Source organism: Hoplias malabaricus, chromosome 15, assembly GCF_029633855.1.
Source record: "Hoplias malabaricus isolate fHopMal1 chromosome 15, fHopMal1.hap1, whole genome shotgun sequence".
Classification (NCBI taxonomy): Eukaryota; Metazoa; Chordata; class Actinopteri; order Characiformes; family Erythrinidae; genus Hoplias; species Hoplias malabaricus.
The window spans coordinates 4,874,565-4,901,252 of record NC_089814.1 but is presented as its reverse complement, the minus strand read 5'-3'; the positions used below and the strand labels follow the sequence as shown (position 1 = coordinate 4,901,252).

The window sequence follows — 26,688 nt, the reverse complement described above, 5'->3', positions numbered from 1 at the left end:
AGGACAATGGCTCATGCGCAGTTGCCACTGTCGCGGAACCTGTGTTTGATTCAGTTGACTAAACCGATTCTTTATAATGTTTCGTTTTAAGGAATCAATTTATTGATACACAAGCAAAGTGAACTTAGTGTAGGCGATACCATATTTGGACATTTTTTAATCTCTTTTTCAATTAATTCTTTGAAGGTATTTGGAGATATTGCCTAAACGAATTCATAATTGTTATGCAGTAAGTTTAGGTTTGGCAAATATTTACATGAACATTTTCAACAAGAAGATTTTTGTTCTCGGTGTTTTCTTTTTTTTATTTTATATTTTTATCTTTAAACTAGTTACGTAAACATTTAGATACTCCAAATTGATTTATTAAATAACAAAAAAAAAACAAAAAAAAAACAAAACAGTTGAATTAGTTTTTGCATGTGACTCGATTGTTTAAAGGGAAGGATTCATAAGAATCGGTTTAGCAGAACCGATTCGTTGCGGCCTCGGTGATTCATTAGAGGCTTGTTGGGTAGAACGATTTTTGGTTTAGCTTCAGTTTTTCGAGATTAACAGCACAATGTCTGTGGTTGAGGAAGGCGAACCGTGTGAAACAGATATCGAACAAAGAGATACGGTTAATCCAGACTCGGTATCTGTGTCAGACACCGATAAAATAACGTTACACAACACTAAGGTTAACGTTAACGCCCCTAGTGTTCATGTTGAAGGTGAGTTAATGTTAGAACACGGCCACCCAGCGCCGACCAAAACAAACCGGAGTTCACTTGTTTTTCCCTGCTATTGACTCTGTTAAAGCACATTTAAGGATAGTTTGCTGCTTTACTACACCGTTAACCCGCTGTTGGTTGTGGACTGGTGGCTGAATGTCAGCAGTGTAAAGTAACTAATGCTAGCTTGCTAAGCTGGCTAACATTGGGTGGTCCTCGGGCTTCCACTCACCACCAACAAGAGATAAACTCAGAGAAAGGCTCAGGGTTTGGTTTATGTGTGATTAGTTTAAGTTTTAAAAAGTGAAATATACGGCACAAATCCCATGACTGCAGACACAATACCAGCTTGTGTATGACGGACATGTAGCCAAATGCATTAGAAGTTTAAAAATAAATAGGGTTCCAAACAGCCTACTTTTCTGAATATTTGTTTAATAATTAGCCACACCACTTCGAGTTTGACCTGTTTTAATGCCTACTATTGGCTGTTTTAAAAGGCTGAACGTTTTACAATATTTTGTGTTGTAGACAGAAAAATCTGATGGAAATTGTTTAAAAATAAGTTATTTTTTCAATATGTCTCCAGTTACTAGTTGCCTTGGACATTGGATGAAACCTGGTTTTAAGTTAAAGTGTGGACGTTTTCCCTTTTTAAGAAAACGTCTACCTCCAGAACTGTCCATAATTATTGCTTCAATTCTAGATGACGTGTCATGAGCAAACTAATCAACTCTAGGATGAGCATTTCTGCTTCTGAAATGCAATGTTCCAAATACAGTCTCCAATGAGCAAATTCAGAAAACCTACACTTCTTTTATCACATTCTGACTGGGATTAGTTACAAAATCAGAACTCTGTGCATGCAGAAAGTGGGTGAAGGTGTAGATTTATATTTGAGCCTCTTTCAAGACACTTGGTTATAGCTTACATTTTTCTAAATATTTTCATGAAAATAGATTAGTTTTTAGGGGTTTAACTGAAGAGAGGCTTTTTTGTTTGTTTGTTTGTTTATTTTCTCTGTTGTAGTCACAGCATGTGGGTGTTTGGGAGTGTTTGATTGTGTTAGGTGAGCTGTAAACCTTACAGATGGTTCATCAAGTGTGTGTTGTGGTTAAATTTTGCTCCTGCTCCTGCAAAATGAAAATTGCACTTGAGTGCAATATGAAAATGATTCACCCCTCTTCCCTAATCCGTAAATTGACCTTTAGATCCTTAAGTGTGCGTTTCAGCATCTAAGTTTATGACAGTTGCAAGATTACAATTTACAGCTTTTAGTATTTTAATTTGTACATTTTATTTGGGGAAAATGCTTTTTCTTTTTTTTCTTTTTTTTTTGACTAGCACACTTATTAATTTTAAAACTGTCATCTTCAAATTTCAATGTAATCTAAAAGTTGACCTCTTATTAAATTGCATTCTTTTAAATCAGTATGCAGAGATCAAGAGTACAGCTGTTATAATATTTGACTGCTCTATGTTTTGAAAGCCTGGGGGACTAATCGCACACGTCACAGGTTCAGTAGTGGAAAGTGTTGAGATGGTTAATATAGAAGTCAAGGTTTTCTTAGGGGTGACGAATATTAACATTTGGTGATGTTACATTTAGCAACAGAGTCTTAAAATTCCAAAAAAAAAAAAAAAACAAGTAAGAAAGATGGGGTGTAAAGTGTATGCTCTAAATTGTAAATTAACTTGACTGTAGATAAGCCTAAGTCTACATTAACAGTACTGTATATTGCTTATTGATTGTTTTTTAACTATAATAATAGTATGCCAAGGAAGCAAATTTTGCAGTATTAAGAAAGTGTTTCCAAACTGTAAGACAAGCCTGCAACCTTTTTTTTTAACCGCTTGATCTTTTTCCGTCTATGCCCGTATGTGTCTGAATATTAACATTCTTCCTATTTCTGTATCCATGAACAAAACAACTAAATCGACAAAACCCGCCTATAACTAATGGTTTATTAAAAATTAATATAAAGTTTATAGGTGTGTAAAACATCTAGCAGAGTGTGCTACAGATATTAGATAGAGAACATTAAGAACACATTTCTAATTACAATGCAGGTATTTAAACTACAGGATTTTCTGTTGTGTTCAAACATTGAATTGATTCTCTCAAACTGAGATTAATCCTAATCTGGGACTATGCTGCATTTTTGAATGGACACGAGTAAAAATGTTGTCTGGGCTTAGGTCTAGTCACTGTCTTTGGGAACCAAACCAAAGACTCAGTTTCTTGGCGCAGAGAGTCTAATCTTTACTCTAGTATGAAAGTCAGTTGAGACATTCTCTGTTGAAAAGCTGGATAAACTATAATAAAAATTTGGACCATGTGTATTCTAAGGTGCACACACACACACACATGCATTTATGTCCTTATAACACATTACAGATCTACTCAGGGTCAAACCAAGACACACAATACAATTGTATAGCCATCTATTCTGTGTTCACTTTAAAAAGTTTAAATATACATGATTAACCTGTATTTGGGCTTTTATTTGTACATTTTTTATGCTTTTCATGGAGAGACGACAGAATGAAGCGACATTATTGAATTTGTTGAATTAATTGCATGTTAGAATTCAGTATTTAACAGTATTTGTTACTTTGTATTGTTCATTTTGAATTACAATTTCTGTCTATTTTATTTCCCTTAACAGACAAGCAGAATGACAGTGAGCTTCTTAAAGGCCTTTTGACAGATACCTTCTGTCAGGTGTGTGAGGCAGTATTGCTATTTGAGTCTCAAAGAGTTTCTCATTATGAGGTTTGTAAAATCATTCACAATATGTCATCATCCCACTGAATGCTTTTATAAGTATTATATATATATATATGACTTTATTGAAAATCACAGCCACACCTTAGATTGAATAGACGGTTTATGAAGTAAGGCAAATAAAATGTTTTAAAATGTGTAACTTATGTGATAGTATGCTGATGAATGAGATTTAAAAAACATGTATACAGGTAATTTTTCTCTTATTAGGGAAAGAAGCATGCTCAGAGAGTCCGGATATACCTTCAGAGCAAGAAAGCTGAAAAGAACAAGCAAAGTCAAGAATCTTGCAGCTTTCATGTAAGGATAGTACAGATTTGGTAGCTTTTGCTTAAGTGTATTGATATTTTAAAGGTGTGGTTACATTATGTTGTCTTTTTAACAGAGTGGTAAAGTAAATCCAGAGAAGCACTGTGAGCTGTGCAATATGGTTTTCAGCTCCCCTGTGGTTGCCAGATCACACTATGAGGGCAAAATCCATGCCAAGAACATGAAGAAAAGTGACACTGCCCCCTCTACAGGTAAGTGATAGGGACATATCAGTTTTTTTAGTTTCACACATCATCTTTTGTAGCCAGCTTCTTAAAAATCTTGTTCTCAAAGTGATCCAGTGCATCATAAATGTCAAATTACAAATTACACCAGATCAAAAAACTGGTATGTAAATACAAAAACATGATTTGGTGAAATACAGAAAATATATAAATGATACGTTATAGAAAATAATGGGCACATAATTTGATTATTATAGCTGTTTATAATAATCATTGCACTTGACCTACTGCCTTCAGATACATGCATGACAATGCTCTGATGCATCTCTACAGCTCAAGTATTTTGTGTTCAGCAGACAGCAGGACCACAGCTTCTCCTGATGCTGCAGTTCCTCCTGTGCCCACTAAGGAAGGTGCTGCAGGGGTAGAAGCAGATGACGACCAGGAGGAGAGTGCTGCTTCTGCCACTCAAGAGGTTGATCTGAGTGACCCTGACAAGTATTGTAAGTTGTGCACGGCTTCTTTCAACAACCCAATTATGGCCCAGCAGCACTACAGTGGGCGCAAGCACCAGCGAAATCATGCTCGGCAGGAGATGCTCAACAAATTCTTAAAAGACTCTGAGCAAGGTGCGTACGGTATATGTTTCTGGCTTTGTATTTGACCATAAACATTGCCCATAACAATTTGCAAACACAAACAACCTGCATGAATTAGTAGCTTGTTGAAAACCTCAGCAAAATCAGTGTCTCTGTGAATATTCCTGTAGCCACAACACTAAGCATATTTTAGAAAGTGTACAGCTAATTATTTAATTGGCAAAACCAAACAATTGCAAATATGTGGGTTTAGAGGATATTATAAATACATGGGATAGAGCTTAAATCTCAGATTTTTACAGTCTAGGTAATTTATGTCTGGGGTCTGAGATAGTCACCCAACTTCTTTACAAGGATTTAAGTATTTTAAACAGATGGTGACAAATGTAGTGGTCTGTATCTTGTTTCCTGTATTTTATAAGGATTTCGACTCTAGTTTATCCTTTGATGTTTCCCTTTTGGATGCAATTATATATATATATTAGATAGATATAGCCTCAGATAAATAAATAAGATGTACTCGTAAACCCAGTTTCCAAAAAATTTGGAACAATGTGCTAAAATGTAAATGAAAACAGAATACAATCATGTGTAAGTCATAAACCCTACGTTTAATTGAAAACAGTAAAAAAAAAAAAAAGCAATATTTCAGATGTCGAAACTGAGAAATTGTATTGAATTTTGAAAAACTTATGCCCAGTTTTTATTAGATTCCAGTAACATTTAAACAATACTTAGGACGGGGCAACAAAAGACTGGTAAACGTGTGTAATGCTATAACAAAAGGGGGTTATTACAAAGAGCATATCGTTATTTTTAGAAGTAAAGGTGGGGAGGGGTTCACAATTCTGTGACAGACACAACCAGCAAATAGTAAAAAGTAAAAAATAAATAAATAAATAATTGGGATTTCTTCATTTACTGTACATAGTACCATTAAATGGGCAGCACAGTGGCCCAACAGGTGGTGCCGCTTTCGCACATCTCCAGGGTCTAGGGGTTGTGGATCAGAGCCCTGCCTCATGTGACTGTGAAGTGTTTGGTGTGTTGCCACTGTGTCTGTATGGGTCTCTTCTGGGTGATCCCGTTTCTACCCACAGTCCCAAATCAGAGATTAGTACATGGATTGGCAATGCATAAGTGTTTGTAAATGTGTGGTGTCCTTTGATGGTCTGGCACCCTATCCAGTGTGTTCTTGTACTGAATGATTCTGTGTGGACTCCAAATCTACTGAGACCCTGAACTGGATAAGCGGTCACAAATAATGACTGACTGAATGAATGAATATCATTATAAGATTCAGAGAATACAGAGAAGTCTCTGTATGCAAGGGTCAAGATCCTAAGATCAATATTGGCTGGCTGTGATAATCCAGTCCTCGTAGAACTGCTTTAAAATCTAACACGATTTTGTGGTGGATATCAATGGATGAGCTCAGTAACATTTCCCAAAACCATTTCCTAAACAATGTCTTTTTTTGGGAAAACCTTGCTTACCTCAGAAAGACAAGGCCAGTCCACATTCAGCATGGATTACACAAGTATGGCTCCTTATTAAAAGAGTCTAAACTAGTCCTATCATGCACTGAGATAAAATTGTGCATTATGAAATAATAAATACTACAATTTCAAGCAAGAATAGGAACATACTTCACATTCAAAACAACAGCAGTTTGTCCTCTCAGTTCACAGGATGCTGAAAGTATCAGAGTCTCTGTCAACTTGTGGGCGGAGTGTCTGTGGCTAAGACTATATATAAGAGAATTATTTTTTTGTTTTTCACTTCTCATTTTATCATTCTCTTTCTCTCCCCTGTTATTCTATTTGACAGCAAGCTCTCTAACATGCCAAGTGTGCAATGTGACTTTAAGCTCTGTAGAGACATATCAGGCTCACATGCAGGGCAGCAAACACTATGCACAGTGAGTGGATTTAATTTGATGTCTTCTCACATCAACTCCCATTTTAAGCATAAATTTGCGTCTAATTGTGTTGCTAAAATCAATTGCATGTATTATCATGTAACTCTTGTGTTTCCTGACAGAGAAAAGAAGATAACTGGATTATGCAAATCGCAGAAGAAAGTGTATGACTCGTTTCAGGATGAGTTGGCTGACTACATCCAGGTTCAGAAAGCTCGAGGGCTGGAGCCCAAAAGAGGTGCAGGTTCTGAAGCCTCAGGACAGAGAAAAACAGAGGAGGGGTTGGAAGAGAGTGAAGAGTTTGAGGAGGAGCATCCAATTCGTCCTCATCCTCCATCACCTCTGCCTTGTCGTCCTCCACCTCCCTTCCGTCCACCACATAATTGGCGCTCACCGTTTCAACCTCGAACCGGTTACTTTGGCTTTAGGGGCAGGTTCCCAGTGCAGCACCAGTGGGGCCAAGGCTACCCATCGTATCCTCCCCCACTCATCCCTGGTCTTACAGGACGATCATTGCGAAGGGGGCGCAAGGCAGAGTCATCTAGCTCTTCCTTCTCATGCTCCGACTCCTCCTCTTATAGTAGCAGTAGTAGCAGTAGCAGTGATAGCAGCAGTAGCAGCAACAGCAGTAGGGACAGGAGGAGACGGAGAAGGAAAATAAAAGAAAGGATAAAGAGGAGGAGAGAGCAAGATGAAGACTCTGAAAAAGACAAAAGGAGAGGGAGGAACAAAAAGAGGCAAAGGAGAGAAAGCGAGGAGGTACAAGGCCACGCAAAGAAAGCAAGGAGACAGAAAGGAGAGAGTTTTGCAGAAGAGCAAGGGACAGATGAGGACAAAGAGAGGAGGAAACAGAAGGATAAAAAACACAGAGAAGGAGACTCCAGCCTTGAAGATGATTGCAGGAGTAAGAGAGTAGTCAGCAAAAAGAGAATGAGACGAAAAGAAAGAAATCATAGGAAACGACAGAGAGAGGATGAGGGAGAGGTGTCTAAAGGGTGTGTTGAAGAAGGGATGGATAGAGGTGATGGAGGAATGCAGAGTGTGGAAGTACAGGATTTAGTGGTGGAGCACACAGAGGAAAGAAATGAACTTACAATGGAAAAACCAAGGCACAAAAAAGAGAAGAAGAAAGCAAAGGATGAGTTGGACAACAGGACAGAAGAAGAAAAGCTCTGGGATGAGAGCATTCTGGGCATGTTGTGACAGTTTGTAGACTGCGTGCTGATCATTTACCTGGCTTTGATGTCTTTCGGTCAGCTCTCTGCACTCATTCTAGGGAGACTGGAAAGATTCAGGGAGGGCTGTAATCATATATAACACATGCTTATTACACCTGGCCAATCTCTAAACTGCAGCCTGACCCCTTTTTAACCTATAGGACCAGAAAACAGCATTTCTGATATTTCTCTGAACTTTTTGTTTTTTTGGAACATGAATTTTGGACTTTTGTTATAGGGTAGAGATGCATGATCTGCTACTACTGACCATAAATGTATTTGCACAGTTGACAATGGTAAACCAGATATTTTGATATTAGGACAACAACAAAATGTTGCTGTACACATCCTACTCTCTCACTTTAAATAAACACCATTTAATATAAATGATGTTTTACAGTTTGTAAAGTGCCCACTTCAGGGTGTGTTCTGGCCTTGCGCCCCCTGATTCCGGGTAGGCTCCGGACCCACCGCGACCCTGAAATGAATAAGAAGTTACAGACAATGAATGAATTTGTAAGTTAATATTATATGGATTCAGGAAGTCTGTGACTTAATTCTCTTATTTGACCGTTAATGTATTGTACAGTGCTGTGCAAAAGTCAGAGAATACCCCTATTAACTTAATTTCCAGTCAAAACGAACATAGTGTTACACCAGAAAAATAGAAAACACATCAAAAGAAAATTAGAAATTAAATTTAGTAATAAATACATTATTTGAGTTTTCAGATTATGTTTGAAGTTTTTAATTTTAGTTTTGTATTTCCACACTTTTCATAATCCAGATTATCCAGGTAATCCAAGTTTTAAAAAAGTATATTGAAACTAATCAGTACATAAAGCCTTTTTCATGTGTCCAGCTGATGTTTTAGAGCATGTCTCGTCCAAAAGGTCATTAGTGTTCTTTTTTTCACAGTGGAGGAATGAACAGGAATTTGAAGCTGAAGTGGAATTAGATTTTCTGCTGTCCATAGCAGATGAAAGCTTTACCTATTTGTGAGAGATTGTGTGGTTTGCCTTGTTTAATTGTTCCTTTTAAATCTCAGTTTTGGAAACATTTTTCATATATTTTCAATTTCATTTTCGGTTAATTGCCCAGCCCTAATTTAAACCTACTTTTCAGGATTACACTCAATACCTTGATTAGTCCCTAATGCTCTTCTCGAAGTTCTAAATTTGGTCAACAATGTCACAGATAGTTTAGAAGTGCTAATTCACATATGTCAGCTTTATCAGTATTTCCATGATTGTGGTGTGTTGTGATGATTGTAACTGCATATCAAGCAGGCCAGAAATGCACAGTACTTAACAGTGACCCTTTTTTTGTCGTATGTTTGACAGTTCATTCCAAACTTTGACTCAGGGTGGTGCTATTTATCTGCATGTTTCTCCTTTATTGTGGGGAAATTATCTGAAGGCAGGTGCATGTGTAATGTATCAAATTCACAGACAATTTCAAGGTTCCTTGAAAAAAGCAGACAACGCTTTTTCCCAGAATTTCATGTCCTGACAGTACTCTGAGGGTTGTCACTATTATAATGTGTCTGAGCTTATTATTATGATAAATATACTTATAAACATACCATTTTCTTTGTTATGATACTGTTCAAGTGTATTTATGTGATGTATGGCAGGTGCATTTGGTGCAAATGAGGACACTGCTCCCACCTGCTTAATCCTTTTCTCAGAGTAGACCTCATTTGCCCCCAAGAAGAGAGGAAAATATAGCACCTATCAAAATCAAATCAGGCAATAAAAACAGTGTGATCATTGGCGATAATAGTGCATCTCTAAGAGGACAAGGAACATTGTGATTCTTAAAGAGTTGAGAATGAGAACTTCAGCTGCATTGTTCTTAATGTCTCTAATAATGTCACTGTGCATTGGATCTTTTTTAAAATCATTATTATTTACTTTTGTGTTCAGTGTCGACATGAAACCACAACTGTCACTTCAAAGTCCCACATTACTTCATTTAGTTTTTTTAAAAACGCCAGCTACTTTAAACATTGTATGATGAATGAACTAAAAGAAATGTTTGAAAATTGTTTGAAATGAAATCACATTAGAAAAAAGGTTTTGTTGCAACGCACTTATTAAATATGCTTTCCATACTTTCACATACCAGTTAACATATTTGCTTCTCTGAATTGTCAGAGTCGCGTGTATGCTTTTGTAAGCCTATATTTGAAAGCCCTGTAGATGTGAATGTGCCAGCACCTTTTCCTTTTGAAGCCCCCTGAGATCTCCTGTTTTCAAAGAATAATGTGGTTTTGTTCCCAGTGTGTGTCAAACCTTCGACCCCCAAGGCGTGTGCTTCACCCACATCCTCCTCCTGTACGACCCTCATGAAGCTCAGGGGCCTCTGTAAACCTTCATATCACACTGGGGGTGAGGATCCTTCAGACGTGCGGCCCAAACTCCCACCTTAACCTCCAAAGCCTCATTATGTGCAATTAAGCCTCCAGCTTTAGCAGAAAGGATCTGAAGCTCCATTTGCGCTTAAACATAGCGATGTTACCAGCACTCATAAAAAACTAATTTTATAAAACATGTTTGTCATAACAGAACAGAACAATAAGATAATGACAGTGTTTCTTAACGGTATTGTCAGTTAATGCAATGTTCAAAAATATGTTTAAGAATCAGTCTTTCTTGAATGGTAGGTTTGTAGATGGTTAATCATTCTATAGATTACCACATTCAGGATTGTTTACTATCAAGTTCTCAGGCTCCCTCAAATTACTGTACAGTTTTGTTGACTCATGTGCTACTGACCTCTGCAGTTTTAAAGCGATGCTTGTACTGCCAGTGTTCCCAAACCTTTAGGAAATATGACCCCAAATGTATTCTAGGAATGTTCTTTGTTCTCTCTGATCTTTTTTATTTATTTATTTGGATTTACGTCAGTAATGTGTATGATCATTGACAACTACAAAGGATTGTTCTTTGCGTAGATTTAGGAGTCTTTCACGCTAAAATATACACAAAAGCAGAAATGACCTTAATGCCCCAGTTTGTAAATGAAGCGACCCTTTGTGGGGTCCTGATCCCTAGTTTGAGAACCTAGTGCTGCACTAGCACATTACAATTTGTTTTTGCGGTTTTGCAGTGGTGCTATTTTGAGTAAAATAATTTGTAACATGAATTTATATATTAAATATTAATGACTTTCCCCAACCGCGACCCTGAAATGGAAAAGCGGAATAGAAGATGATGATGATGATGATGATGATGACTTTCCCCAGACAGCACTGATGGACATATGTTTAGGCAGTTTTATCTTTAATACATTATGTTTCTTTTTGTTTCATCACTTTTTAAAGTCTTATTCATATACAATCCATGTGCCAAATGATAATCTTTTATAGGCATGAGAGATAAGAAACAAAGGCGACATTGTGGTGTTTTAAGACATTTTCCCAGTACACCATATGGAGATGAAACTGTTTTTGTCTGAGGTATAAAACCTGAGGTATGAGTTGGAACAGAACGAAAAGACACTGGTGCCGCTTACAAGATACTATCAAACGCTATGAACGTTGTGATATTAATGTTTCACACAGCGCTGTAATTAGTTAAATAGTAATTATTAGAATCTGTTTGTACTAAAGAATTCAGCAGTTCAGTGTTCTTTGATACTAACCATATCAATGATAAGCCCAGTACACTGCTGCTTTAAAAGAAAATATTGCGCAATGTCATTTTTTGAGGGTGTTTTTTTTTTACTTAAATTGAAAATGCAGTTTCTATGTACAATGTCAAAAAATTGCAACAATTAATCAAATAAAGTAATTTAAACCAACTTTGTTGCTTCACTGTTTTTGGAGCTACAAGATTATGTTCCATTACCAAAATCTTGAGATATAATATAGCGCACTGTGATAATAATAGTTGTTGTTATCTTACAGACAATGTTATCTCCAAACCCTAGGCCTTTTTTTATTTGTTTTTACCATAAGTTAATATTTCTCCCAGGACCAGATCATTATATTGTGTGGTGTTATCAAAAAAGTGGGTTACCAAAATCTAGCAGCAGTAAATATGTGATTAAGGCCATGTTTTTCTGTGGTTTCTTCTAACTCCAGTAGTGCTGAGGTGCAGGTTGCTGCAGATGTTGCTGTAGGTCACACACCTGGATCTGGGTTAGCGTTAGGAACTGTGCTCGCAGTTTGAGGTGAGAGAAGAGAGAAATAAATTTTTTAAATGTTGGAAACGAAAAGCAAGAACATCTCAGCTCTTGTTGTCAACTTAAAAGAAAGTCCTTACAGGCTTCATTTAAAGTGGTGAAGATTTTCTTAATTTTTAGTAGTTTATTTGTGTTTGATATTTACTTTGTTTACAAATTGCAAACGATATTTTGAATGCTAACTGAGCAACCCTGAATGCGTTCAAACTCTCTGCTGAGAGAGTTGAGTCACTACTAAGACCCTTCTTTTTTGTTGGTAATTAAAGACCCTAATTTTTTTAATCTAATATTAATTGTGGGCTTTTTTGTTTATTTGTTTGTTTGCTTTAATGTGATATACAAGAGTTGTGAATCTGGTCAAATTGTCAATTGTACAAGTGGAAATAATTAAAAACATCTCACATCATCTAAAGAGACCAAACATAAAAATATTTCTGTTTATATTTGTGTAGTTTTTTGTTTATTACTAGTATAAAATTTACTAGTGTTTTTTGTAGTATAGTGGGTAACATGCACCACAGGTAAGCAGTAGCACACCATGCTACACAAAAAGTCCTGCATTCACCTGTTACATGACTACAACTCTTACTCTCTGTGATGAATAAACAGGCCACTTTCACATTTTATGCTGAATATATCTTCAGTTTAATAAATCCATCAAATCCATCACTGGGTGTTAAATTTTGCAGAAGGACTTATCATCACAGAAGATCCTTGTATGTTTTTAAAACGGGTGCCAAAACTTTAGCGCAAAACTTGTTTTAGTTTCTGTGTCACAGTTTAAAAAGAAGGGAATGACTCCTTTGCATCTATTGTATAACAGAATCTTCTCAGTTTTATGTGTGTGTGTGTGTGTGTGTGTGTGTGTGTGTGTGTGTGTGTGTGTGTACTCTCTTTCTGATAGGCTCTGTGAATGTGGCTGAGATGTGAGTTCCTCCCTGCTGTATGACATAACAAGAAGAAGGACAGAAGAACAGAAACAGTAAAGCGAAGATACACAAACACACACACACACACACACACCGTGCGGAGCAACACCAGCAAAGATGACCCTCTGTCACACCTGGACGTTCCTGTGTCTTTTAGGCACAAGTAAGTCTTATCTGTTCTTAATTAAAGATGTGTTAGAGTGAGATAAATACAGAGTTGAGGACTAGGCCTTGATCTTCCGACCACCATCACACTGTCACCGAGTGAAAGAGAATTTATTTTGAGTGAATGAAGGTTGCCTATTGTTACATATTTTATTATAATGGCAAATTATGAGTGTATTGAAGAAGGGTTCTTTTTGTTTTGTTTTTTTTTGACAAAAAGTTTTTTTATTTAATTATTTACATTAGGCCCAACGGCATCTTCACTGTACATTAGATTTGCAATTAAATAAGGTTTGTATACTACTTACACTACACTGCTGGTAAGTAAAGCATGCAATTAGAGAAATGTTGAATTTCTAATTTCTTAAGTGCATAAGAAATGCATACATTATCATTGGGAAAAATTCTATATCAGCAGAATGTACTGGATATGTCTGTGGATGTGAAATATATTTTTGCTGTCAATAATATATATATATATATATATATATATATATATAGAGAGAGAGAGAGAGAGAGAGAGAGAGAGAGAGAGAAAGAGAGAGACAAAATTGTGACACGACAGAAGAAGGCAAAACAATCTTAACTGTTAATATAAGTGCACAAAATACATTTATACTCTGTAGAATAATACATTAACGAGTAGCAGCTGTTCATAGTAAAGAAGTAGTAATGTAGCATATTCTGTAGGCTCATTCATCATGTAAAATTCACACTATATATGGAACAATGCCTGCATTTAAATGGTGTAAAATAATAGACATATTACTTTTGTAGAGAGCGACAACATACTACGTTTAAGTTACTGACATAAAGTATGATTTGCTTCAGTATATTTAACATTTAACGATTATGAAATTCTTTTAAATATGAATATTAATACAATGAATATATAATTAAATGTTTTTAAAACAATGTTAGTATCCGGTTGTTTTCAAACATCTGTCGCAATAATAATTTAACTTCCTTCTAACTGACATTCTCACTTCTGTTCGAAACCTGTGCTCATTCAAAATATGTATTTTACTCCAATGTTTCAGGCCCCCTGGAAAAATCTAAATGCCTTAGTATATCTCAGTGTATTTCTCAACAGCTTTCTAATATTTCTCGTCATACAGACATATAATAGAAAAGGAAAATGCACTTTTGCAATAGGATGCTGTCAGATGAGACACAAAACCTTTTCCAACTACACCCTTCAAACACTGGCTTTTGCTCTTTCTGTTCTTACAAAACTATTATCTTTTTTATTGTCTTTTCCTCTTCACCTTATTTCCAGTCTCATGCTTTATCCTGTTGCAAAATTGTTCCAGCAGAGAGAAAAAGTTTAAACCTTCTGTGTGCTACTGGGCTTTAGTTGTCAAACTTAGAGGGTCGCTGTTTGACTAAAACCGTAACCTTGTTTTTTCAAAATGGTTAAAAAATCAGTTGAAGTTCATGTTAAAACATTATTCCAGGCAATTTTTTATAATCAGTTTTGACTTCTTTCTGATGTTCCACCTCTCATGACATTTTCACACATTGTAAAAAATCAACCGAGGTTTTAATACTGTGTTGAAAAGGAAAAATAACAAAAAAAAAATCAACCAGCCATTCAGACAGTGATGAGATTAATTAAATGATTTATCTAATTGAATTAAGTTTACGTGCCATGTTCTGATTGATGTGAAAAGCGATACTCAGTGTGTTGCCCTGGTTTATTTCACAGCGTTTGCAGTAAAGGTCCTCTTTCCCAAGATTGGCGGCTCGGAGACCCTGTCCTGTGAGTGTCCAGACCACCAGTGTCAGAAGGTGTTCTGGTACCGTTTCTTACCGGACACTAAGGGTCTGGAGTTCCTGGTGCACTCCACCAGTGCAAACTCTGCACAAGTGTACGGACCAGGCATCAACAGAACTCGCTTCCACCCTTCGGTGAATGAGATTTCCAGCAAGATCACCTACTCCCTGCGCATCAGCAGCCTGCAGAGTGAAGAGTCGGGCCTCTACACCTGCATCTTCAACCACCAAAAATACATAAGCCCCACTCCAGCAGGATACTACATCAGACCTGGAGGTGCTTAAACACACACACAGACCATAACTTGGAGCAAATCACCTGAAACAAAATCTATATGTCTGCATGAAGCAAAATAATTCATTACTCTTCATTACTTTTTTTTTTTTGTCTAATCAGGTAAGGCAAGGCAAGTTTATTTATAGAGCACCTTTCATAAACAACAATAATTCAAATAGCTTTACTGAAAAAAGGTATAGGTTTTTAATGCAGTAAAACAAATGTATCAGTAAAACTATTTAAATCATAAAAGATAATTAAAACAATTAAAATAAAAACTTTATATTCAATATAGCGAAAAATTAATAAAGGAAGTTAAAAAATGTAGGAGACATTTAAATATATACATGTTCATTGTAGTGCGATATTAAGCGCAGTGAGTGCTAAGCAAAACCATAGGACAACAGGAAGAACTTTAGTCTGAATTTGAAGATCGCAATTTGAAGATCGGGGCAAATCTGACCCTGAGACCGTTCCAGGAGCAGGCAGCATAATGACCGAAAGCTGCCTCACCCTGGGTACATGGACACTACAAGCTAACTGACCAGTCCCAAGTGATCTGAAGGGCCTCCTGGATTCATACACTTCAAGCAGTCAGAGGCATTTTAATGATGGCACTAATTAATGGCACCATCATGTCCAGCATGCTGGAGATAAATGTTTGAATTGTATTATCATTTACATATAAAAAACATAAAAAAATGGAACTTTGATATTTCCATGCGATTGTAAAAATCTGATTTTGGAAGATGCCTTTTCTTAAGCATTAAAGTTCAGGTCTGAGTCCAATGCCAAGATTTCTAACTTGGTCTTTATTGTTTAGAGCGGTGTTGATATGTACACAGACCTCAAGCCATTTCTTTTTATTACCAAATATAATCACTTCGCTTTTTGTTAAGCTGAAGAATACATTCCCTCAACCAATTATTTATTGACACTAGGGAATAGCATAGTGTGTAACCTGGTGACAGAACTAAGTACATTTCAGTGTCATCTGCATGATAGTTATGATAAGCTATTTTATTACTTTTAAGGATTTTCCCTAGTGGTAACATAGAGATTAAACAGCAGTGGCTCAAAGATGGATCCTTTGGGGACACCACAGGTCAATGATGTTTGATTTGATTCGTATTTTTCTCTTTGCCCACTGTTTACACCTAGCTGACCATAGTACTGACCTTACTGTGTCACTGAACACTATCATCTCATACTGAGGGCTATAATGACACTGCTTAAAGAATTACGTTCCCCATGTGATAGACTACCCTAATGTGGTCTCAAAATCGATTGGTTTTGGATGGACACTTCTTTGTTTCATGTGTCAAAAGGTTGTCATAGTAATAATAATCATCATCATCTCGAATTAATACACAAAGATTGGGCTTAAATGGTAGAGGAGGTGTATTTACCTTTAATTTTAATTTAATTTCTTTATTTATTTGGATTTTTTTTAGCATCCTCTACCATTATTTGAGCTGCCCTGAAGAGAGAATCATGTTGACAGTTCGGTCAGTAATGCACACTGGAATTTTAATGATGGAAACCTCTGCCTTGGCGCAAATACATAGAAGTTATTCATTCACCAGTTGAGAAAGTTGGTCCTTTTCTACATGAAAGCAATGGAAACACTAATCATGGAAATGCTAATTTGTTTTTTCTGATCCACTGTAAAAACATACTTCTGCATGCTGGAATATTAGGAAAACTACAAAAGAAGTTTAAAAAGCATTTAATTGGTCACATCGAGCATCTTGAAGAAACCTTTGGAACAAAAACTTCGGATCAAAAGAGCCAACTTTTGGACCATATCATTTGGATATGAAATTATGATATTTTAACACAACATAAAGGGCAGGCGGTATGTTAACCTAAAAAGAGATATAGATACAATTTTGCTGGGTACGATACGTACGATTATGTCATAAATGTACAACTTACAGTGAAGCTTTCCCTTTTAACCTACTTGTGTCTGTTTCCTATTTTTTGGTAAAATGTTTGTGTGTGTAAGGTACTACAGCATGGATGGAACACATCTCAGCAGTCCTGGAATTCTTATTACCGTTGTTATGTATTCCATGTTACAATTGTTTTGTGTTGTTTCTTAGAACACCCACCTACTTCACCAGCTCCAACTGTGAAGATCATTAAGAAGAAAAAACCTTATGTCTGCCCTTCTAACGTTCAGCCCGTTAAAGGTATGGGTTGCTGTGCAAAGATTTAAAGTGGATGTGTTCTAATACATTAACATAGGAGTTTTAAAACCTTTTAAAGTAGTTGATCAGAACTTTATAGAATTCAGGCTCAGCCATGTGAAGCTGGGAATCCAAGAAAGAACAGCTTGCCTCATTCTCTGGTTGAGTCGGATGACTCGGCGTATCCCTTCATCTAGCAGGTGTGGGCATATTGTAAATGATATAACAGACCTGTGCTTGCCCTCACCCTCCCAGGTTTGCGGATTGTGTAATTAGATCCTAGTTGACATACTTTGTGACAAATAAATATGGAAGAAAATTTGATTTAAAAAGTGTGATTTACATTCAGTGTGATGTAGGAGTGGCAATAAGCAAACATGTTGAATATATTCTGAAGGACAAGTATATACCAGCTGTGTGAGAATATCATCTCATCCTATTAAACTTGTTTTACGACTTTTGTTTGTACTCGCTTGTAATCATATTTCTAAAGTGTTTGGCAAATGTTAATTCAAATGAGTTATTATATGCAATGTTTTTAGTCATTTTGTAAATATGACTGTGCTGTTTGGCTCCTGCATTTCCTTCATTCTGGCTTATTCCCAAAACTTACAAAAATTAAATATATTGGTGCAATTCAAGTGATGTATAGGAGCTGGGGAAATATATTAAGAATAAAATCATGCTTGACGTTAGGCTTAAATGTGTTCTGTAGATGTTTATTTTAATTACAGATGTGTTTATTAAATGTTGTGGATACATTTGTAAAGTATTTTTTTAGCTGGGTACTGTGAAACTTTGTTCAAATATTGTGACGTTATATTTTCTTGCCATATAATGGCTGCTGTGATTGTTTCTGTTGCAGGCTGTAAACCACTGATTCTCTGGCCAAGTGTTGGTGTTCTTCTGACTTTGGCAGTGGTCCTGATCTACATTTTATATTACTTTAGCAGTGAGTAAACATACACACAAACAAACACACAGTCACAGACAGTTTTAGGTAGTGGTGCTTAATCCCTGTGCTGGTGAACCCATCCACCGCACATTTCCTGATTTCCAGTATAAACTGGTATCAGAATTATTTGGACATTTGAGTCACAATTTATGTGTAACAAATATTATGTCAATTGTGTTACGAAGCCTTTCAAATTAATGGGTAGCCTTTACTCCCAACCAACCATTTCCAGACATTTTTGTTTGGAAAAGCACATTTTTACTCTCGTACCTTTGTGATTCCTTTGTGAGCCCAACACACCCAATACAAACATCCTCTTGTACAATTACACTTCTGTACTTTACAGTAGCCTTAGTGTAGTCTGGCAGATCTCTTCTGGGATTCTCCACACAAAGACACTGACTTCAGTTTCATACAGTGCGAGGCGTTTTTTGTCAGAAACAAATATTGTTTTACATAATTTTATGAAATAACTTGTTGAGGTGTCCAAAGGAAAATGTTTCAGAACCTGATTTTGCGTTTCTTGTAAATGACAAGCCTGTTGTGAGGTCAGTAAACACACTCGCAAAATAATAAAAAAAAAAACAATAAAAAGATGTCACCAAGATGAAAACTGTTTATACAAACGTGATAAAGAAATATATCTATGCAAATTTTAATATCCAAACAAAAACATTTTTTTGGTTCTCTATACTTGAACAATAGGGGCTCTAAAATAAATGGTTACAGAATACGCTAATGTGCTTTTTATTCCAGCTGAGTATCATATTGTTATATCTTGAGACTTTAAATGATGATTAATTTAATGCATGTAACAAGTCCTTGTTGGAACAGAACATTGAATCTCCAGGGTTACAATGGAAGTAAAACACATCTTAACTTTGACTGTTATTTACTGTAACATCATCATTTCAAGCCATTTTAAGACATTTCTCTTAGTTCTGTCCAAAGATGAAAATTGTTAAAAAGAAAAACAGAGATACAGAGTTTTGTTCCAACTGCAACAAAGTTACTCATATCATGCCTACGGAATGGTCCTATTTAAGATTTTACAGTACCATTTATTCTGCATTTATATACTGTTTATTTCTCACAGTTTTTCTATACCAACTGTTCTGTGTTATTAACACTCCTTGCTATATTTGTGTTGCTTGGGGAAACAGGACTACCAAAGAAGTGCCGACATCGATTCGTCAAGTGAGTTACTGAAGTTTACTGAACTAAAATGTTCTTCATTTTCTGTACACTCATCAGATGAGTGCTTTTGTTTACGTGGCTTAATTTTTCCAAATATGCTTTTTATGGAGAATATTTTTGAGTGCCTTTGAGCATTAGTCTTTGGTAGATACCACATCATAAATCATTTTAATTTCTATATTGAACTGAACTATTTTTTTTTAACAGAAAGCTGCAGCTGTAACAAAACAGGTCTTCTGATCCACCGGCAGTGGGCAACTGTAGTGAACAACTCCATCTCTCACTTGGAAATATCTGAAAACTTACTTCTGAGCATAGATGTCTGTAAAGTATGCACCCTCTTTTGGCACATTTACAGGTGGTGATATTCCGTTCTCAAAAAGCAATACTGAGTTAAGGCTTGTTAGAGTGGTGTAACAGACTCTTTGCACCCTTGTTTTGTTTTTGTTTTTAATTTTAACTATGTTCCTGTGCTTAATACATTAGTAGGAATGGCAGTTTTTAGTGTGCAATATTTCTGCATCTGAAAACTTTCATTTAAAAAGCAGCAGGTCATGTTTGTAAATGAATGTACAGACACTGGGTTACAAAATGTATATCTCAATTAAATACACTTTATGTTTGTATTGTTTATTACTGAATAAACGTTCTTAGTTTGATAAGAAATACGTATAATTTCTGTTTCTATTCACTGTTTATATTTTGATGGTGGGTGTGTGTGATCTGATGATGGAATTAGTTTTGTGGTGTCTTCCTTTGTTACATATCTGAAGGTGTATTGGTTTAAACATTTGACTTCTAGCAGTAGTTTCCCTCTCTGAGGCTCTGGGGTTGGGGGTGTGTGTGAGAGAGAGTGGGGGTTGTTACAGAGCCATATTGTTTTCTATAGAAAATATAAAGCATATGAACGTGATTATATAATGCATTAGCCTTGTATAATAACATCATTTTAGATTAACCTTAGTTTATCCTTGAATTACCAGTGTAGGTAAAGCTGTACTAATTGTCATATGATACAATATCACTTTAAGAGCTTCCTTTCTAAGAGTGCAGCTTGCAGTTACCAGTCTAGGTATGTGCTTTGTAAAAAAGTTATATGGTTATGGTTAGGGTTAAGGTTATAACTGGTAGATTATTGTCCGCCATGGTACAATCTTTATAAATGTACACTCAAAGGTACAACATGGCTCTTAAGGTCCACCTCTGTAACTCACATATGTATGCAATTTATTTACATTAAATGTACTTCTTTAGAAGGAAATAGCATATTTAACCTGTATGTGAAAATAGTAATATACAAAATCTGTCCTGACATAGTCAAAGGCACATTTTCTCAGTGTATAATTCTAGTACCCTTATTGAGAAGTTGGATTTGAATTACCCCTCTGAGCAATATTTGTATTGTAAAACGTCTTTGGCTCAAAATAAACGCTCTTGAAAACTTTTAGATAATTTGATTTTAAATTGGTTCCAGATATAGTAAATAATATTTTTACTAAAATAAATAAATAAAAACACTCTCATAAGAAGGTAGAAAACTGACTGGAGAGAGGTGCAGTAACTTTATTCTCGAAAGGTACAAACATTTTTACCTTGAGAAGGTGGATTAGTTGTTCATATCTATGACTTGTACAGTACCACAAATCTGTAACAATAGCATCATTTCACAAACGTTGACCCTAAATTACCATTATAGGTATGACTTGTAAAAGTACTATTTATAGTACCTCTGTAAGAATACCTTAATACATAGCATCATTTCACTGAATTCAGCCCATAATGAACATTCAATGGAAGCAAAATACAGAATAATTTAAAATTGCAGAGAAATTGAGTAACAACTTTATTCATAAACACTACTGAGCACCTACTGGAGGTAATACAGAGCTGTTGAGTGCAATGGTTCTTGACATGAACAAACCTTTTCCTGTGCAGAGAGAGGTAGAGAGACAGAAAGAAAGAACGTTATCTGTCTCATCTCTCGCTGAGCTTTGAGCTCTCCATCTCTGAAATGAAACAAAAAGACCACAGAGAAACCACAGAGAGAGCCGCAGCTCCAGCGTCACAGACGCAGCTCTCTCACACTTCCATTACTCTCTCTGCTCTAAAACGCACTTTATACAGGGCAAGGAGCTGCAGTCCAAATGTGATGTACAGTGCATTCTGGGTAGGCTCCGGACCCACCGCGACCCTGAATTGGATAAGCGGTTACAGACAGTGAATGTATGAATGAATGAATATCTTTCATAATACACAGTACTGTGTAAAAGTCTGAGATCACAGTTTCATATATTTAATTTCAACATATTAATTTTTATGTTTTAGAAGAAAATACAGAGAAAAGTACAGTTTTATATTTTTATTTTAGAGAAACATTGACAAGCTTCCAAAATTAAATAAAATAAACCTGGCATGAGATATCTATGAGTGTTTTAAGGTGTTTAAGCAGAATATTAAGGATAATTGACATGTTTACTATTTAAACCATAAACAGTGTGTGTTACACAGTGAAACAAAGCTATATTTCTCCCGAACCAAGGTGCTACATAAAAAGACTCACGCAGGACTACATAAAGTGCTACATGAGTGCCTACGTTCCACAAATATAAGGCAAAAACAATAAACAATGAATATTAGGGAGTGCAGTTTTGACCAGTCCCGGTTCACAGTGGGAGTAATGGAAGTGAAATTGTGTGCAGTATACTATAATGATGTTGTTTGAGGGAACAGAAATCAGAGACACTGTAAACATTATAAACTTAATTCTGTCCGCTGCAGGGTCTTGCGATCTAAAGTTGTGCAGTTCTGAAACCAGGTAGAGATGCAGCTCATCAGCTCTCTTTGGTTCATCTGTAGACAATGGTAAAGATGGAAAGTGGGAGATGTACTTTTCTCATTCTTCACAGGAAGCACAGGTACTTTATTTCAAAAAACACCTCAGCGGCTATTCACATTTCATCCCCATACAATGTCACAAAAAAGGGAAGGTAGAGGTACATTATTGTCACTACAGGTGCAAACAGCGGAGAGCGGAATATTTGTAAAATGTTCATGAACTGTAAAAAAAAAAAAAAAAGAACAAAGTCTTTGAGATTAAATTGAAATTAAGACAACTTTAAAATCTACAATTATTATAGAATATGGTACATTTATGTTACCAAACTGAAGGTAAGGAATATGTAGCGTTGAGGGTACCACCACAGTGGCAGTTTTTTCTGAGAGTGTAAATAGGTCAGCAAGAATGTACTTTCTGAGGAAAGCAGATATAAATAATGCACTTTCACAAGGGGAAGTTTTAAGTTATTATTGTAAGGGAGTTAAACTGTGTTTTCAACTCTCTCCGAGGTGTAGGAAAAAGAAAGCAAGTGACAACTTAGTCAGGTCAACTTTAAATCTTTTGCTTAAAAGTAATCCAAGGGCCCCCCTCCAGGGTGTGTTCCCGCCTTGCGCCCAATGATTCCAGGTAGGCTCTGGACCCACCGTGACCCTGAACTGGATAAGGGCTACAGATAATGAATGAATGAATGAATAATCCAAGGGCAGAAGAAAAAATCAATATCACTAATCAATATCAATATCAAAAATGCTGCTCTACCCACTATGCCTGTGCACTTTCTAACAGTTAACCTTTGTGTGCTGAGAGTTTAAAAAATAAGCAGCTAAACAAATCTCACATTATTTTTAATCCATAGAACTGGGACAATTAGAAGAGGATGTGTCTCCGTTCAAGTCTAGGTTCCGTCCAAGGTTTGTTCCTCCAGTTTCAAGGAAGTTTTCCTTGCGACTGTCGCCTTTAGCTTGCTCACCTGGGATTATTAATTAAAATTTTGTGTAAATTCTCAATTTGCAAAAGCTGATTTCTGCAAAAAATATGTCACAGTTTTAAAAATCTCCACAATTAACGGACGACTCTGAACTGAACTAACAAACTAAAAAATATTCACTTTCAGTGTTCATTACACGAGGCTTCATTACACATTCATACATCTTTAAGTTCAAATATACACATTTAAATTAGCATTGTATCCGTTTTCATAACATTTTTAAATTGTATTTGTCTTTCAAAACAACGAAAGCTTTTTGTTAGTTGATGTAGGTGTTTATCAGTTTTCAGGAAATGTTTTTGTAGGTGTTTCACGTAGTCTCATGAACGAACACATACAGTGAATTTATATGAAGTGATGATTCAAAAATGTTGGCTGTTGCATGAAAGCCATTATATACATTAACATTAGCATGGATAAAAACATAAACGTTCTACAGCTTCTTCCACTGTGTTCTTTATCACAAACCAAAAGACACGATATGCGAGAAAACAGCATGTAAAATAAAAGGAGGAAAGCAGAAGATTTAAAGACTTGTGAATGTGAGAATCTAAAAATATCATGTGCGCTTCAAGGGGAGTAACTGGTTACTAGTTGAATAATTAACTTTGAAAACTAGTTTTATTCAGTTACAAGTTAAAATATAAGCAGTAAAATACTGATGAATTTGTACTAGTTCCAGAATGTTGTCAAACTGTGACACTTCTTCTACATATGTATCTACATTTCACCTAGTTGCTCTTTATACTTATTAGTAAATTATAGTAATAGTATATAGGGTAACACTTTACAATACGGGTGCACAAATAAGCATATATTAATACGTCATGAATGATCTCCTCATAGTATATTAATACATACATTAATGCTTAATATATCAGGAACTAACAAAGGATATACATTAATGACCATATTACTCATACATAAATCACCATTAGCAAGGGTAAATATTAAGTATCAACATCTTGTTAATTCAATCTCTTAATTAACACTATGACTTGCCTTATTAATTAACACCCTTTACATATTGGATCTATTTGGATACTGTGTGCTACATATCTTTGTGCATTGATGTAGGCAAATTTATAGGCAGGAAAGTTGATTTTTTTATTTTATATGAACAGTAGCACTTCTAAAGTCAAGAACCACATGAAAAAGACCTGAAACTGAACTCTTGTCATTGACATGGAACACAACACCAGAATGAACTATACATCAGAATGGTACCAACAAGGTAGGTGTGTAAAATGGTTACCAGATTATAAATAAGGCACAACTTATTACACATACTATATGAACCACGAGGGCAAAAGTTTGAGATATTTTTGTTAAACAGAAACAAAAACCTGTGACTAATTTTCCTTATGATTATTTCTTCTGCCATGTTACTCTGTGTAAGTGGGTTAAGCTAATTATTTAATTAATTAATGTGGCCAATAACAACCCTAAAGTCAAGTGACTTTATATAAGTAATTACAAAACTCGTAATAAACTCATAATAATCACTTAATCACTGCTTATGTCCCTGCCTATAAATTTGCCTACATCAATGCACAAAGATATGTAACACACAGTATCCAAATAGATCCAATATGTAAAGGGTGTTAATTAATAAGGCAAGTCATAGTGTTAATTAAGAGATTGAATTAACAAGATGTTGATACTTAATATTTACCCTTGCTAATGGCGATTTATGTATGAGTAATGTGGTCATTAATGTATATCCTTTGTTAGTTCCTGATATATTAAGCATTAATGTATGTATTAATATACTATGAGGAGATCATTCATGACGTATTAATATATACTTATTTGTGCACCCGTATTGTAAAGTGTTACCGTATATAGTTATAGTGTTTTGTTTTTTTTAACCTTGTTCCTGTTTTGTATCATTGTATGTTATGTAGTGTTATGGATGTGATTGTCTTTATGTGTTCATCTGATTGTAACAGCGACTTTGGATTACTGAAAAGCGCTTTAAAAATTCCATTTATTATTATTATTATTAGTATATTATAATAATTTTTGTGATAAACCTTTCCAAGTATTTTCAAATTGTAATACTTTGAGTGTTTTCATTTTTTTCATCAATTATATTTTAGACTCTAACTCTTTTGGGTTTAATTTCATTGTATTTTTGTTGCTGTGTTTAACATCACAACCTCAAACTGCAGTTTTTATACTAATAGATGTACCAAGAGGACTTTACTTTTGCTTATTCTTTTTTGTAAAGATACTTTTTACTTTTACTGCACTAAGCATCTGATTCAAGTAACACATGCCTCTGATCTCCATTTGTGTACTTGAAACAGAAGACAGGCTACCTCTACTTGTTGGAATGAACCTATATAAAAGATAACATAGGCTTATTTCAGTTGTTATGGAAGGCTTATGTAGGTGCCCTTAAGTTTTTTGAAATATGGTATAAAATAGAGTTTTACTGTAAAAATCTTATTAGTACTTACAGCAATAAGGAAAACACGTGTTCTCTTCCTGGAGCTCAACCTGCAGAAGATAATGACTCAACAGTTCTTTTGAGGAGAAGATAAAGCCTTATTTCAGCTGCTTTAAAATCACAACACTCTGAATGAGAGTTGATTCTCTGTCTGAAGGTCCCTGTTACTCACCGTGTTGTCATCTTCTATTGTGGTGCACCAGGGAATGAGTTGGAGTCTCATGTTTGAAGGAATGCCCAGGTAATCCCCATCACCCTCTTTCTTTTCTCTCTTTCTCACATCCACACACACATGTTCATTTATGACTGTTACAAGTAGGAACCCTTTATTTCTCACTTTTGTCCTCTTCTGTGAGTCAGACAGGGAACCCCATGTTTAGACACCAGCACAGAGTCAGAAAGTACCCAAAGCAAGACAGTGACTCAAATCTAAAAGAGGCAATGGAAACCGAGGGTGGACCACCAGCCATGAGCTATTTCTCAATCTAGCACCCACCTGATACATGTAAGAGAAAACAAGGGGGGGGGGGGGGGGTGGTAATGTAGCCATTAGGCTAAAGCAGTCACAAAAACAGATAAGCAACCCGAAGTAATACAATATATAATACGAAATAACATTTCCAGGCAAGTCATTGCCTTTAAACAACTGGTGGTTTGATTTTGTAGGGGACATTAAGGCATGAAATCTATTTAATAAATTCTAGAAACTAAATATAATTATGAATTATGCTGAATTATATTTTGAGGGAAAATTTATTTTCATCTGATGAAGCGGAAAAAATGAGCTCTGCTGTTTTCGCTGTTACTGACATTTAAGGTGTGGGAGAGACATAACACATCATTTATTGATTCATTTATTGTCTGTAAGTGCTTATCAAGTTCAGGGTCATGGGGCGCAAAGTGGGAATACACCCTGGAGGGGGCACCAGTCCTTCACAGGGCGACACACACTTACACCTACGGACACTTTTGAGTCGCCAATCCACCTACCAATG

General features: G+C 35.8%; 2 protein-coding genes across 4 annotated transcripts; both read left to right on the top strand.

Moving 5' to 3' along the window:
* The first annotated feature begins 492 nt into the window (after positions 1-492).
* zmat1 (zinc finger matrin-type 1) lies at positions 493-11,474 on the top strand. 3 transcript variants are annotated; one of them, XM_066646540.1, is made up of 7 exons: positions 493-713; positions 3,383-3,438; positions 3,712-3,801; positions 3,887-4,022; positions 4,349-4,624; positions 6,425-6,515; positions 6,638-11,474. In XM_066646540.1, exons 1-7 carry the CDS (start codon positions 563-565, stop codon positions 7,716-7,718), a joined length of 1,881 nt encoding a protein of 626 aa, XP_066502637.1. In that variant the 5' UTR covers positions 493-562; the 3' UTR covers positions 7,719-11,474. The 3 variants fall into 3 exon arrangements, with proteins under 3 accessions (XP_066502637.1, XP_066502636.1, XP_066502635.1); XM_066646539.1 differs by having other exon boundaries at positions 3,383-3,489; positions 4,352-4,624; XM_066646538.1 differs by having other exon boundaries at positions 3,383-3,489.
* Positions 11,475-12,917: 1,443 nt separating this feature from the next.
* On the top strand, positions 12,918-20,011 carry cd8b (cd8 beta). The gene is made up of 6 exons (XM_066646624.1): positions 12,918-13,015; positions 14,726-15,070; positions 17,176-17,265; positions 18,128-18,214; positions 19,381-19,414; positions 19,622-20,011. The coding sequence occupies exons 1-6, from the start codon at positions 12,970-12,972 to the stop codon at positions 19,635-19,637; spliced, it is 618 nt and encodes a 205-aa protein (XP_066502721.1). The 5' UTR covers positions 12,918-12,969; the 3' UTR covers positions 19,638-20,011.
* Positions 20,012-26,688: the final 6,677 nt, after the last annotated feature.

What these genes read in the sequence shown, in the direction of transcription:
- zmat1 (XM_066646538.1), top strand. Translation starts at nt 563, where the DNA reads ATGTCTGTGGTTGAGGAAGGCGAACCGTGTGAAACAGATATCGAACAA. An exon ending in TGACACTGCCCCCTCTACAG is followed by an intron (nt 4,023 to 4,348) that starts GTAAGTGATAGG and finishes TTTTGTGTTCAG; the next exon opens with CAGACAGCAGGACCACAGCT. An exon ending in CTTAAAAGACTCTGAGCAAG is followed by an intron (nt 4,625 to 6,424) that starts GTGCGTACGGTA and finishes TCTATTTGACAG; the next exon opens with CAAGCTCTCTAACATGCCAA.
- cd8b (XM_066646624.1), top strand. Translation starts at nt 12,970, where the DNA reads ATGACCCTCTGTCACACCTGGACGTTCCTGTGTCTTTTAGGCACAA. An exon ending in CCTGTGTCTTTTAGGCACAA is followed by an intron (nt 13,016 to 14,725) that starts GTAAGTCTTATC and finishes TTTATTTCACAG; the next exon opens with CGTTTGCAGTAAAGGTCCTC. An exon ending in TAACGTTCAGCCCGTTAAAG is followed by an intron (nt 17,266 to 18,127) that starts GTATGGGTTGCT and finishes TTTCTGTTGCAG; the next exon opens with GCTGTAAACCACTGATTCTC.